The following is a 15,743-nucleotide window of genomic DNA, read 5'->3' as shown; positions in this document are numbered from 1 at the left end:
AAAACAGCCCCGAAGAAAGAAGGAAAGGGAGAAACAACATGGGGCGATAATTACAAAAAAAAGAAAGAAAGAAGAAGGTGTTGTAAACCGACGATGACTCCCTGGGAGGATCCGTGAAGCTTATTTATTTTTATTTATTCCCCCTCTTCCTTTCCATTCCTCTCCCTGTCTTTTTTTTTTTTGTTTTATTATTTTTTACATTTTTCTCCTCCCCTGCTACTCAGGGAGGTAGTTTTTTTTGTTAAGAAAAAGGGGCAACAAGAGGACTGAAATGATGGACCAAGCCGACATCCTGAGAAAGTTTATCCAGGGGGTGAAGGCCATGAGAGAAGGGGACGAGGAGAGGGGAGAGGACAACTTCGGCAGCGACTTTATGGTGGGTCAAAAATAAATAAATAAATAACAGTTGCCTCCCTTTTTACCTCCTATCTAGACCTTTCTCCTTGCAATAGCGTCCACCTTTTTCCTCCCTGCTGACCCCTCCATATATCCCACCCCTCCCCGTCTCCTGGTTCCCTGTATCCCACAGGAGGTGAGGCAGGGGCGGCCCACACTGCCCTCTTCCTTTTCCTCCCATTTCCAGGCTTTACATGGCGGCCTAGCATTGTCTCCCACAACCACAGACACACCACCGGCTCCTGTTTCTTTAAAATAAAGAGACAACAAGCCAAAAAAACAAGACACATTCACGTCACTTTGCAGGCATGAGCTAATTGGGTTTTTTTCCTCCCTTCTTTACATGGCTTGTAGGTAAAGTGGGCTAAAGTGCAGTGCTATTGTAGCTATGTGCCTACTGTGTATGAAGCTACAGTCTGGTTTGTTGGGGTACAAGGCAATGACTCATTGTCCTGTCTGATACTGAAGAAGCAGTGTATGTCCAATAATTTATCTTTGCTATAATCTATAGGAAAGGCTAGGAATCTCTATGGCATTTTTATAGGATGACTGTAGGTGCGTGTTCAGTACAATATTTGTGAAGATATACAATTTAGTAATTCACCAAATGACAATTAAACCAATACCTTTATTTGCTCAGTACACTTGATTTACTTCTCAGGCTTTGTACACTCATTTTAGCCAACTGTTATTTGTATGAATAGGGTGGACTGAATATTAGAGATGCAGTAAAATGAAAAAAAATAAATAAAAAAATCAGCATCACACATACAAGCTCTAAAATGATGATTAAGTCAAATCAGTGCTTTAAAGCAGTGAAACCTCTAAAAACAGAACATGCCTTAATTTAGGGCAGGGTTATGTATTCAGATATATTAGTTTGAATTAGGTGTATCAAATAAATTGACATCCGGAAATGTATGTGAGTGTAGATGTTAATGGTATAAAATCCAAAGTATGTATAGATTATAATGTCTTGTACTGTGTTATATGTGGGGGCAAAAAAAAACCATATGTATTGTTATATTATCACACATTTTGTTTGCCCTATGATGACCGCTGACCAGCAGTTATAAGTTTACCCATACTGTATCGCTGGATGTATTGTGTTGCAACCACAGACTCAAAATAGGATTTCTCCAAGGCTTGTGAAATAGCTGAAATAGCCACAACAGGAATGGCACTTATTATTATTATTATTATTATTATTATTATTATTATTATTAACATTTGTGTCGTGATGTGATTGTTTTAGCTTTAATGGCTTTGGCAAGGATAGGAAGTGTTGTTCCAACTGGAGGTTTTGTCATATTTAATGCATGTTTTATTTATGATCTATATGTGGAGCATTGTCATTTTAAATTACTATTGGGTTTCTACTACTATTCACATGAAACAGGACGTCAGTTAGTGTTTAATTAGTTATAGCAGCAGGTTAGCTCTGAGTTTACTGTACATAAAAATGATGATTTAGGTGCTTTGGTTTGGTTTATTGCTGCAAGTTGATTGTTTGGGGAAGAAGCTAATCTGTGTAAGAACTTTTTCTCCTTTAGCTTAGAGTTGCTTATACACACACACACACACACTCACACACACACTCCCTTCTTCCAACTTCCCTACTTCATGCAAGCTGCTTGCTGGAGCTTGCAACATTCTTTCTTGGCCCATTTCATAACATTTTGTCCTGGCTTTAAAGGAGCTGGAGCTTTATCAACTCTTGGGCACACTTTGGATAAAATGTTTCACAATTTAACCAGGCCTCTTTCTCTTAAAAAGTAAATATATATTAGGGGAAAAAACAAGAACAAATCAGGCAAAAAAAGGAGAGCTCTGTGTGTGATTGTTAACTGATGACTCGGCCATGGTTCTGTCCTTTCGAGCATGTGTTTGAGAAAACTGGGAGTTAGTTAGCGGATGTTGCGCAAAGACCAGACTACCAGGGGCACTGGGGTGTGTGAGAATCATTGAGGAAGTACTTAATGGATGAAGGAGAGAGCAAAAGGAGCGGGGACTAGACTGTTCTTGGCTTATTTACAAGACAGTTCATGTCATAACGCACGTCATCAGACATTTTAAAAAGCTTATATGCTGTTTCCTTTTACCTGGAAGTATTATATTGTGTATTTTTTTCCATTCTTGTTAAGCATGCATTTTTATTGGCTGCTTAGCCTTCTTGATATTTTCCACTCTGTGTGTAGTTGGCCGCATGAATGTATGTTCTTCTTTTAGCAACACTGTACTTGTCATTCATAACTTCACACACATCAACACCTTGTCAAACGGCTGACTACAACCACACAGTCTCCTGCTGTAGGCGAAGCGTAGTCCCACCCATTGCCATGCTGTAATTCATGATTTTTCTTTTTTTTTTTCATTTATATCTTTTCAAATGAGCTTTATTGGCATGAAACACAATAATTCGTCTCTACAGTGAAACATATTTCCTCCAGACAGTAACTTGACTTTCAAACAGCTTATATAAACCTCCTCTTTTGGGGAGGCAGGCAGGACACTGTGGACCATGTAAGTGCTGTCATTTCAACTATTTCCTTCATCTTGTTATTCGCAGTAATCTAGTTCTTTTCTTTTTTGCATGCAAACTCGCTGAATGTCAGCCGTATGGCGGACATATAACTGGAGCCTTCCGGCTATATTTGCCCTCAGCTTGGCAACATCAGCCAGTGAACGTAGGGATCCTTTTTAATAATTCATCAGCCACAGCAGCTTGTAGATGAAAAACCTCATTCTGATTGAGCACAGGTGGGCTGTGTGCCAGCGTACTGAGCACAATTAAGACTCATCATCACAGCCAAGAATGTAAGTAAGTGCTGGTCGCTGGTCTGTAGCACCAGTTTCTTCAAGCTTTACGCAAAGCTTTTAGTTGTTAAAAGTTACACTCTCAGTACCACAAGTGCACGGGGCGTGCTACATGGTGCACTGAGTCACCAGGACACCCTGACATAACACCCACTTTAACTGCCTATTGTTGTTTATATATAGATTGTGTTTTATAGACATAATTGCAGTGCTCTGGTAGGGCAAAGAGTCAGATTATATGTTTGTTCAGTACTCTATTTTTCTCAGCTGTCCGATGAAACAAGAACAATTGAGATATTTTTCCTGCCTAGCACCCAAATGTGAAAAGTTTCACACCCCGGTATTAAGCGGAGAGCTTTTTTTGTGACCCAGTTTGGCCGTCAAAATTAATGTGTCTTTTGTTTCTTCGTCTTTAGTGGCGTGCAGACAGGGACACATTAACAGGCGGTCTAAATACATAGCACATACTGGTGCATATGGTGCACCATCAGGGCCTCCCATGAGGTGCAAAATATGAAGTACAAACCAAATCTGGGGTTAAAGATGTAAATTGGACACATTCTTAGTCAAAATTGCATCAAAGAGTTAGATTACATGTTCCTATACTCTCACAAACATTCAGCGTTATCTCCACTGACCCTCCATTTTTTTTTTGGTGAATCTTTGACAAATTTAAAGGGGCCTCGTAGTACCCCCTTTTCCCACGAGTTAATACAGTCCTCTGGGGTCTTAATCAGATGTATCATCTGATACGCTTTGGTCAAAATACCACGAGGATCAAGCCCCACCGCAGCTTCTCATCCTGTCTAAACAGTCCTGCTCAGAGCGGCCGGTTTGAGCGCCCGTCCCGCCCCCCTCTTCTGCGGGGTGTGTCGGCTACCATGGCAACCGCTGAGCCTGAACCCCGCAGAAAACATAATAACTAATGTACTGATGCTAAAATAATATACTAATGTCATGTTCATTCAAAACATTGTTCGCATGAGTTTGACCGCCGCTGGATCGTTTTAGTTCACGAGCGACGGCAGACAACAACTAGTCCTTACACCTGCACCATAAAAGTCTCAATATATTTAGATTATGCTGTGATTTAATTGCAATAAATCTGATGCTGAAATAACTGCATCATAATACCAATTTGTTAAAAAGCCTGAATTCATCCTCTTTATCAGGTCTGTCTGCAAGATGAGAGTTCAGATCGATCAGGGCTACGCTAATGTTGTAGCTGCTCTCAGAATAAAATGATCTAAAGTCATAAATACGACAGCGATGTTTACATTAACGTCTACATGCTGTGCAGCTTTAAAATGACTATAAAGTCACCAGTGTTTAAGATGTTTGTTTTTTATGACGGCAGCTGATGTGATGTGTGACTTAGTTTAGTTTAGCTGACAGACTTCAGTCAGATAGAGGGCACAGATGGGGGGTGGTGGTGGTACAACAAGCCCCATTTGACGTCAGAAAGGGCATCAAATTTGAATGACTGTTGAATCACACGAGCGCAGAGAAAGCCAGCCCACACCACACTGACTGGGTGGTCTTATTTCATGGTTTTTGTGTTAGTGGGCACATCAGAGAACCAAATATATACATACAAGCATCCAAAAAAAAAAGGAGTTCTTCATAATCATAATACAGCCCCTTTTAAATGTCAGCAATGATATCATGCTGTGTGCCGTCAGTAAATGACACACAGGATGACCGCGTCGGCCCTGAAGGTTGATGTCTTAATGCAAAGCGATTTTGAAAGGGGGGGTTGACGGGGAAAGTGCGTAATGTTGAGTCCGAGAGTCTGTCTCGTGACGCAGGTTCTGCAGAAACCAGGGGCATCTGTGCAGCAGCCGGTTCCACAAAACCAAACAATGGGCAATCTCACTTGTTTCACCAGGGTGGTCATCAACGGGCTCCGTCAACCCACGACTCTCCTAAACCAGCTATTAGTGTGCTTATGTAAAAGATACAGAGAGAGTGTGTGTGTCTGTGTGTCTGTGTATGTGTGTGTGTGGTTTTTAAGGCAAATAGCCGGTTAGAGAAGCATCGAGAGAAGAGGATTTAAAAGAAGATGCGTTCAACATCACCGCAAGCGACAAAAAGTAATATGATTTTGTTGAGAAAATGAAAAAAGGATGAAAAATATATTGAGTGTTGATCTCATTTAAGCAGTAACACATATTTTTTTTACACAGTATTTTAGGTGACAGTCGCACAGACAGAAGACAGTGAGGGTGAGTGAGGTGTTGTGGATTATAGGTTAGCTCGAGGCCAGGTTGATTGAACGCACAGCTGCTGATGGACATACAAGCTGCGGGGATTGAACTTGTGACCTCTGTGTTACAGGAAACCTTCTGTAGCTACCAGCCCACCACACAGACTGAAAGAAACATGCAGCTAATGACAAACTTTGGTCCAAATTGCCCCACGTCTCTTTTCAAGGTTGTCTCCAATAGTGACAGTGTGACGTTAGTAATATAGACGTATGAACAGATGCTTCAATATTACAGGCTACATATGAGAGAAGAGAAATCACTTTAAGGGTTTTTATAGAGGTGTAAAAAAATCCTCTCACAGGTTCAGCCAGTGTAGCCTCGAACTGGTTCATGTTGGGAATGAGGTACGACGTGTAAAGACAGGAAATAAATCAGACAGTCCGAAAAACTGACGTGTTACCTGGGTGATCGCATCAGTTTGACTTAGTGTCTAAAAACACTAACAAACACACGCACATCTATCTCTGGGAACACTGGGACACACCATTGCAGTCTAGACAGGGTTTAGACACAGGAGATCAGTGTGTGTGTGTGTGTGTGTGTGTGTGTGTGTGTGTGGTGTGCGTGTCCCTGCCCCACCTTTGCCAGCAGATTACACTCGAGCAGCACATCAAAGAGAGCAAAAATGTGCAAACACACAGACACACACTATCCTCTAAACATGTGTCCTGTTGGGCAGACATAAAACACTCGGAGGGGAGGCAAGAAAATGAGACGTGACAGTGCCAAACATGCTTGTGTGTGTGTATGTGTGTGTGTTCCTGTGGATACATGTTTGTGTGTACTAACAATTTCCACTGTCACCGGGGGGGCTTCCCCTTCTCTTTTCTTACTTTCGTGTGTATATGTGTGTGTGTGTGTGTGTGTGTGTGTGTGTGTTAAGTGCCTCCACACAGACCTGAGCCTCCAGCAGATGATCTGGAAGCCTTTATGCCCATGTATCTCACACACACACACACACACACATACACACAGACACACACACACACGGGTCAGGGATGCAGTAGACCCTCTTCAGTTGCACAACAACCATTTGTGTGTAGCAGCTCTTTGATAGCGTCTTTGTGTCTGTCAGGGAAGCGTCCTCATGCTCGTCTTCATGGCAGAGCTGGACTTATTTTAGTGTTTTGGGAGCGTGTGGACATTCAGTCACACTGATCAAAGCAGAGGAGAGCCGAGTTCAGATAGATGATGTGCATGATCGCAAGAATTGTGGAATTAAAACCCAGATTTTAAGATTTTAGAATGAGGAAACAGCAGTAGGAGTGTAAGAGGAAGATTGTTTTACAAATGGAAAAAATACATTCATCCAATTTTAGGTTATCAGTTTGGACCCCAGCACATTTAGTCTCGCATCTCTCATGTGCTTAAAAGGGCAGAGATCTCGCTTTCAAAACTCGTCATGTTGAAAATGAGCTGTAGTGGCTCTACAGGAAGAGGATCAAAGAGGATCTCTGATAGAAATGTGCAGCTCTCATTTAGAAAGAATATTTAATTTCAGCAGTAACCGAGTGAAATTAGTTAGTCCTGTTTTTGGTTTTCTCATGTGGACGAAACCGCTGACATTTGCTTCATCACGTGGGCGGTCGACCCGCGTTCCTGTTTCTACTCTTGAGCCGCACACATTTCAAGACAAATTTTTATATCAACTTAAAAACTTTATGTCAAATTTAAATATAAACTCTAAATATGAACTAGGTCAACATCACAGATCATAAATCACCTCAAAGAGCTTTACAACCTGTACGGATACATGACAGCTGCCATCCTGAGACCTAGATTCGATGAGGCAAAACTTTTTTAAAACTCTGAAACATAAAAAAAAAAAGGAATATATCTCGGGAAGAAAAGTAATAATTTATTACGCTGTGCTGCAGCTAGAAAAGTGAAATCTCTAAAACAAGAAAGAAAGAGGAGCCTGGTGTGTGTTTGTGTGTTTTATATTAGCTTGTTTGTCTGTCTGTCTGTCTGTGTGTGTGTGTGTGTGTGTGTGTGTGTGTGTGTGTGTGTGTGTGTGTGTGTGTGTGTGTGTGTGTGTGTGTGTGTGTGTGTGTGTGTGTGTGTGTGTGTGTGTGTGTGTGTGTGTGTGTGTGTGGGTGGGTGGGTGGGTGGGTGGGTGGGTGGGTGGGTGGGTGGGTGGGTGGGTGGGTGGGTGTGTGTGTGGGTGGGTGGGTGGTTGGTAAGTGGAGGGGGGCAGGGTTACACTGCAAGCCCGCCTTGTGTTACTGTAACAAGACTTCCTAATTTCTTTTTTGTGTCACAAGCCTCCTCCTTTCTCACCCGCCCCCCCATCCCGCGGCTTAACCCAGAAAAACCATCCTTTTGCCCCCAAGCCTGGTGTTTCTCAGAAGAGAAGAAACATAATGTTTCCACTCTGGTGTTTGTGTGTGTTTGTGTGTGTGTGTGTGTGTGTGACTATACATGATGAAAGCTAGCTGACCCACCAGCGAGGCCCGATGAACTTTATATATCAAGATAAGAAGATCACACGCTCAAGAAAATATGCTGTAACTCCTAACTGTGTGTGTGTGTGTGTGTGTGTGTGTGTGTGTGTGTGTGTGTGTGTGTGTGTGTATAAATGTGTAAGTTGACAACTCACACACATACACACGTGCCATCAGAATGCACTCTCCTGATAGGAGTCATAGTTCAGATATTAGTAAAAAATGAAGTGAAACATACAGTGAGAGACGTGTAAAAAGCTCATGGCTGGTTGAAGTTTTAAACTCAGACTTATGACTCAAGGGTTACCAGCTTGCCACCCCCCCCCCCCCCAAATCAAATAGGCTGTGAATATCTGAGGGAGTGATGATTAATACACGCACACAAACACTGAGCACACACTAACACACAATGAGGTCCCGTCCCAGATGATTGGGATTATATGCAGTTCGTCCACATCTGTTTCCTGCCGCGGGCTTAGATCCTCAGTGGGAAATGACCACCCGGCAAACACCCGGTTAACCGAGTCAAAGTTAACATGCCAAACTTCTCAGAAAAAAAATTTAAATATACCCAGCTCTCTCTCTCTCTCTTTCTCTCTGCGTGCTCTCAGTAAAGGTTTTATAGTTTCATTTCAGAAGTGAGTGAAGAAAGAGAGAGAGAGAGAGAGAGAGAGAGGGAGGACGTGCTGGGAAAATGATGTCATTCTGATCTTCACAGGGAAAAAAAATCACATGGCGGTCAGCTGCGGAGTCGCACGACTCAAACTGGCGGGAGTTAAGAGTCTTACTCAATGACACGAAACCTGAATGAAACCTGACCAACTGATGGTTAAATATATCATGTGTGTCTTCTTTCATTCAGTTATATTTTAAGACATGTTTGATCTGTTGTCTTTTTTTAACACTCACATACTGCTCATATTGTGACTCATAATTACTCTCTACACCAGTTCACATTCATAAATACCCCATCAAACATTAATACATGTTTCAGTAATCCTTAAGGAAGCTGTTAAGAGTGTATTCTGTTTATTTATGAGGGGAAAAAGACATTCACAAGCACTATAGAATATGAAAAATACAATCAAATTTGTACATTTGCATATATAAAAATGTGTATCAGCTGCACACAACAAAAAAGATGCATTTTATTTCCATTTTTGTAGTAAGAGTCAGTCTAAAAGAAATGTGTACAGGGTGTTTTTACAACTCTTAACTTTTTTTTCTTTATCTGACCACTATGTAGAGATCTAGCAACTATCTTTGCTGTCATGAAAGTTTGAGGTTATTTTAGTTTACTCAGCATTCATCTTTTTCTCTGACGCTCCCTTCAAAGAGCTGTGTCAGTACTGTGTGTGTGTGTGTGTGTGTGTGTGTGTGTGTGTGTGTGTGTGTGTGTGTGTGTGTGTGTGTGTGTGTGTGTGTGTGTGTGTGTGTGTGTGTGTGTGTGTGTGTGTGTGTGTGTGTGTGTGTGTGTGTGTGTGTGTGTGTGTGTGTGTGTGTCCGCTGTGTATATGTGTCACTTTACATGTGTGGCGTGTCTGAGATTTGAGGTCCTGTAGGAAGCGACGGTGGTTTCTTAAATGTCTGATTGAAGTGAACGCTTTCAGTTCTGCCCAGGTGCTTCTCGCGGTCAGTGCGACCATGCCATCGACCACACAAGGACTACACACAGACACACACACGCACACACGCACACACATACACTATCTACAACTCTTTCATGTTCACCAGTCGGTCTGTTTTGGGTGAAGAAACCCCCCATCCAGCCTTGTTTCTTCGATGATTCTCAACATTCTTCACATTTTTAACATTACGTTCTGCTTCTTGTGTCGTCACGTTTGAGCGTTGTGCTGCTTCTGCTGAGTATGTCACTCACATAGCAGGAGGGGACGTGCAGTGATCCTGTCAGACGGTTTATGAATTGAAAATGAAAGAGTGACAGAGGAGGAGGAGGAGGAGAGAAATGGAAGCTCATTAAGGGAAAGCACACTCTGCTCTGTGCCAGTGAACGACGGGCTGTTGTGCATATTTGTGTATGTGTGTGTGTGTGTGTGTGTTTGAATGCTCGATGATGCTATGAGTGCTCCACTGACCTATATTGGCTAGTGGCCATACAGGGAAAATGACTTAACTCTCTCTCTCCATATATATGTATGTGTGTGTGTACAGCTGCTCGTCGCTGTTGGAAGATATAATCTCCGTCTTGGATCTTTAGCTAATGAGCAGGTCACATACACACACAGTCCGGACCCCCTGACTCACGCTGGTGGTCAGGGTGCGGTTTCATATTATTTCCTTTGTGATTGAGCCTGATTAGCTCTTGAAAGCTGCATTAAACTAACAATAAACACCTGACATGGTGACCTGTTCTCTGTTCTTTTTTTAAAAACTTTAACAACAAAAACACTTTAAAGGAAGGGGGGGCGGGGGGGACATGTGTTATTTTGCTTTTCTTTGCTGACGTTTAGATGAGAAGATTGATACCTGTAGTCGGAGCCAGCAGCTGGTTAGATTATCTCAGCATAAAATCATGGAAACATATGAGAAAACATCCTAAAGTTAAATATTTTGCTTTTTTTTTCCTTTTTTATAACTGATTTTGACCTTTCTTTTATGATCTGGGACTTTAATAGTAGAGACAGAAAGACCAATCAGGCTTATTGAATGGACCGAGTCATGCAGAGCCACAGAGACCCTTTTAGTCTCTGTGCTGTAAGCAGTGCATCTTTTCCCCGCATGCTCACAGCACTGGAGATGGATTTTTCTGAGAGCATTGTAAGGGGTGACCTATTTTAGCTTGTGTGTTTGTGTGTGTGTGCATGGAAGGTGACTGTCAGTACAGCCTCTCTTCCACTGGCACTCAACACCCCCACTTCCTGGCCACACACACACACACACACAAAAAACCCTTCTTTCTTTTTTTCCCACCACTTCTGCAGGAAGAGCATATTTTCTGCCAATCAATGCTACTGCTGAGTTCAAGAAAGAAAGAGAGTGTGTGTGTGTGTGTGTGTGTGTGTGTGTCTGTGTGTGTCTGTGTGTGTCTGTGTGTGTCTGTGTGTGTGTGTGTGAATTATTTAGTGTACCAGGGAAGTACAGCAGCAATGCTGACTTATTCAGCCAGGAGACAGAAAGTAGGTTAGACCCAACAAAAACTACATCTCCATCTCTCTACCTGCCTCCACCTCTCTAGCACACGTTCTACATCATGTTCTTTCTCTACCATCATGTCCTCTCTCTCTCTAATTAATTTTTTTCTACTTTCTTCTCTACGTCTGCCTCTCTAACTGCACCGGCATCTTCGTCATATTAGGCCAAGTCAAGTTTGCACCCTGAAGGGGGGGGGGGGGGTCTGTGAAGTCGACACCGGACTTTAGGGGGCAACGCCCTGCGAATGTGTGTGTGTGTGTGTGTGCGCGGGGCAGTGGAAGTGGAGCGTTCACAGGAAACTGGCCAACTTAGTCATGCTGTTTTACTTCTCTGACTGATAGACAGAATAAAAAAAAAACAAACTGAACTTTTGACACAGGTGCATTGTAACATTATCATCCATTACCAGATAACCTGTTAAAGTGTGTGTAATCTGTCTCACACACTTTTTTTTGCTGACACGACCACAACAGTGCTGCGTAGGTGGTTTCAGTGCATTCTGGTCTTTTTAAATGTGTGAAAACTTTAGAAAACACTTTCATGAGGGCTTTAGTTAACTCCCCTTTCCTGAGAAGAGACGCGTTTCCTGTGGTGTTTGGCGCATGTACATAATGTTCTCACAGTAAATGCCACCGATGGGGTCAAAAGATGATTCGAGGAGATCGTGATTAGATTAATTGATAATGAAAATAGTTGCTGTTGCAGCCGTAGACGAGACATTTGAAGACATCATCCTGGACTGTGGGAACTTCTCACTGTTTTCTACTACACTGTGTTTCAGATCAAACCATTAAGAGTCATCATTAACTGACTAACAAGTACCACTTTGAGAGTTGCTAATGCGACCAGTTTCAGTTTTGCTCAACCCTTTCTGGTAAAGTCTGACAGAAAACATATCACTAGCTCCAGCTTCACAAAAAGGAGTATTTCTTTTGACTGTTTCTCGTGCAGAATCAACTTGAAGACACTTTCCAGACATTAAAAAAGATAATTGATCAAATGAATCGACGATGAAGACGATCATCAGTTGCAGCCGTTCAAGAATGGACAGACTTCTAAAAGAGAGGAAAGAGGAAGAAGACAGATTTTCTCCTTGCTGTCATCACAGTCTCCTCTTCTCTCCCTCCTTTTCTTTCTGTTTCATGTCATATGTTGAAGAGCTGTTGCTATCTGTGGCGAAACAAGCGCGACTTTAATAAAAGAGAAACACTTAACGAGGGATTGAAAAAAGGATGTGTACTTTTCTTCGTCCTCTCTCCTCCTCCTCCTCTTCCTCCATTCAGAGCAGAAGCTAGTGCGAAGCGACAGTGTGTAACGGGGGAGCGTGTGAATGAAACGACAGAAACAAGGAATAAAAGAACCCATTAGCTTAGTTACCAAGAGCCTCTTAAAAAGCCTTGGCTCTCCCTCATTCCTTCTCTCTCCTCTTTTTCTCCTCCTTCATCTAAAATGCCCCAGACTTTCCTCTCCTCTCTTCTACTTCCCTCTTTCCTTTCCTCTCTTTTTACCCTTCCACTCCACATCTCTTGTTGGTACAGAGCAGCAGGCAAAGACTCTTTCTCCCACTGCCTTTCTTTCCTTTTTTTTTTTGCATCCTCCAGGCTTCCTTTATTATAAGAGAGCACGCACATGCTCGTGTGTGCATTTGTGTGCGTTTTACGTAACAGAGGAAGTAAGAGTAATTAGAAACAGGGTCTGTCTGTGGGACAATGGAAAGTGGAGAGAAAAACGGGCGAGACAGACAGTAGCTGGGTCTCCATCCAAGTTTTTTTTTTTTTTTTTTTTTTAAAGATTTATCAAGGTACAAAAAACTGAATGCTGAGTCCAATATAGCCTTTATACTTGTGTGAGAGTGAAGTGAATTAACCCTAAATGGTCATTCAAGAGTGATTATAAACTAATACTATATCCCATTTCTGCCAATAGTTCCCCCTAAATTTTTATTTTTTATTTTATTTAAACAGGGACAGTGCACAATAGAACATTAACCTTGCGTAAAACTAAGGAGAAATACACTGCAAGTTGCTATTTTACACCCGTAGTCCCTGGGCAGGTAGGTGAAACATGCAATAAATTAATATCAATAACAGAATTTGGTCCTTTTTAAAGCAGAGAATAATGAAATGCATGTGAGGTTTTGATGTAGTGATTAAATTATTATACTATAGAGAATTGTCACAACTTTTGCAGAGCTTTATAGTGAGTTTTAGCTCATTGTTTAGCTATCCGGCTTCAACTTTACTGTTTTTTACTTTTAAATCTGTCGTTTTTTGGTGGCAGCAGGTAGCTTATTTCTGGCAAAATAGTCCCTAAAAAAACTTCCACTGTAACCTATCTGCTCTGCACCAAATGGCAAACAGACACAGTTAGCGATTAGCTTGGTGAACAAAGTGGAACATTCAGCAGCTGAGGAGCCAGATATTTCCCTCAGGAGTTGGTAGAGAGCAAAAACAGAACTAAAGGAGAGTGAATATTGGACTCAGATTCATCAGATGGACAGAAACGCAGCTCCAAATGAATGATGATGTTGCTCCGTAACCGTTGGATGTGGAAATAAGCAAAAAAATGTTTCCATATAAACTCAGAAAAGGTGGGGATATGTCAAAAGTCAGTTATTGGAAAACACATTTTTAGCAACTATTATATGCTAGTTTTACATCTGTAGTGACAAAAAGTACTTGAATATGTCACAATAGCAGTTAAACAAAAATTGCGTGTTTTCTATCCTTTGTATCTCATGTCTACAATAATTTCACACTTTAAAAAAAAGCATCATGAATAAAGGATAATGGCTTAGTCTAAAATATGTAGTAAAACCACAGGAAAAAGCAGGTGAAAGTGGTTAGAGCTCAGACCTTAAACCGGCACTTTGCTGGTTTTATGCAATGAATTAAGAGAAGCTGGTTTAAAGCTGTAATTACTAGTGCTGAAAATGTATGTACTATTTGTGCCGATCTTGATAACACAAACAGCAGCTGACACGATCCGTCATGTGTATATAGTGGTGATGCAGAGCCAAACCAAACCAAAGTGATGAGCTGCTGCCGAACATCACAACTCACAGGCTTTAATGTGAGAATCAACAAGCGCTCCCAGTTTGCTGTAAATGAAGTGAAATGGGCTACAAAGGAAAATACTTATCATCATTACTGTGTTACAGGGCACAATTCAGAGCATGTTTGTGCCCACATAATGTGTTTTGTGGGTTGGGGGAATCACACACCATCACAAATCACTATGGCCTGCCTTTTCTGCTCATAGTGTATTTGTGTGGGTGTGTGTGTGTATGTGTGTGTGTGTGTTCCCGGGCTCTGGCCCAGCACAGAAGCAGACCTCTGTTGGAAATGTAATTCACATGAGGCCAGAGGAGCTCTAATGCTATTACCGCACATGCACACAAACACACACACACACACACACATAAATGAACATGCACAGCTGTGTTGCCGCCCACAGTCTCAGTGTGTGCACCTCTTTTTCTCTCAAACTCCTTTTTCTCTCTTTTTTTGCTTCCTCTCCCTCAGTTTGTGGTAGTTGAGTCGTTGAGGTTTTCAAAATGAAAGGTGAAAAACTCATTATGTCTCTCTGGAGGATCTTTGTGCTGCTTGTCTAAACTGTTTGTGTGTGTGTGTGTGTGTGTGTGTAATATATTCAGTGAGTACAGCTTGTGAAATAGCTGGAGAACGATGTCAAAGAAGAAAGAAAAACCCCTCATCTTTCCGTTAATGTTAGCCATTTGTAATTTTATAGGATCAGACAAGACAAACATATAATGCACAGAAGATAGAGAGAAGGTCAGTGTGGCATATTTTGAAAGATCAGATGCATATGATGTGTGTTTGTATGTATTGTTGTCAATCTCTCTGCAGTTTAATGGAAGTTGTGTAGTGACATATACTGAAAAGCCAAACAGGCAACTGGAAGAAAAAGCCTGAGGTATTTTAAAGTGTCAGGAAATAAGGATGTACAGTACATGTCCATGTTACAGTAACAGGAGGAGAGCCATGCAGCCTGCAGTGCCAGAGACAGAAGAGATTGGGACCGTCTTTTTTTTTTTTTTTTTTTTTTCACACAAGGCTCCAGAAGCCTGAACGCCCACGCCGACTTTCTCAGATAGAGAATCAGAGACAGAGACAGAGACAGAGAGAGAGAGAGAGGGAGGGAGGGAGAGAGGCAGAAGAAGTGGAGTGATGCCCGATTCCCTTCATTGCCTAAGAAAGCGAGACAAAAGTGAATGAACTAATTGTGGAAAATCAAACAAAAAACAAAATACAAAAAGGCCCCTGAGATCGATATAACGTGATTGCTATCAGAGTCGGAACAGCGGGAGGTTTTTCATTGTACAAAAGTCTCTTTTGAAGTTTCTACCGTGTTGCTCGAGGCCACAGCGAAGCCGTCAATGAAAGAGTTGCACAGTAAAATTCTCTGAAAATCACTCCATGTACAGGTGAGTCTGCGCTTTCAGACCAGACTGTAACCCTGTAGCAAATATTATTATTATTAAAAACAAAGAGGAAAGCAACATCTAGATTTATAAGTGTTCACAGGGTCAAATATATTTTCATCACCATGGTGATCAGCAGTGACTATACAGGTGAAATCTTTAATTTCCTTTCACATAATATGAATTCACCTTAAAGCAAATATCACTTTTTAAATTCCTTTC

The 15,743-nt window shown here is 41.6% G+C and overlaps 1 protein-coding gene across 1 annotated transcript in view; it reads left to right on the top strand.

The window, feature by feature from the left end:
- Positions 1–251: 251 nt before the first annotated feature.
- Positions 252–15,743, top strand: part of ptpn12 (protein tyrosine phosphatase non-receptor type 12) — a 44,014-nt gene continuing 28,522 nt past the window's right edge. Inside the window, exon 1 of the mRNA XM_053344072.1 lies at positions 252–376. Within this exon, the coding sequence (XP_053200047.1) occupies positions 272–376 (105 nt within the window). The 5' untranslated portion in view covers positions 252–271. The remainder of the gene's footprint in view (positions 377–15,743) is intronic.

The sequence above is a fragment of the Scomber japonicus genome, chromosome 23, assembly GCF_027409825.1.
Source record: "Scomber japonicus isolate fScoJap1 chromosome 23, fScoJap1.pri, whole genome shotgun sequence".
Classification (NCBI taxonomy): Eukaryota; Metazoa; Chordata; class Actinopteri; order Scombriformes; family Scombridae; genus Scomber; species Scomber japonicus.
The sequence above is the reverse complement of the archived record's forward strand: the minus strand, read 5'-3'. Positions and strand labels throughout refer to the sequence as shown.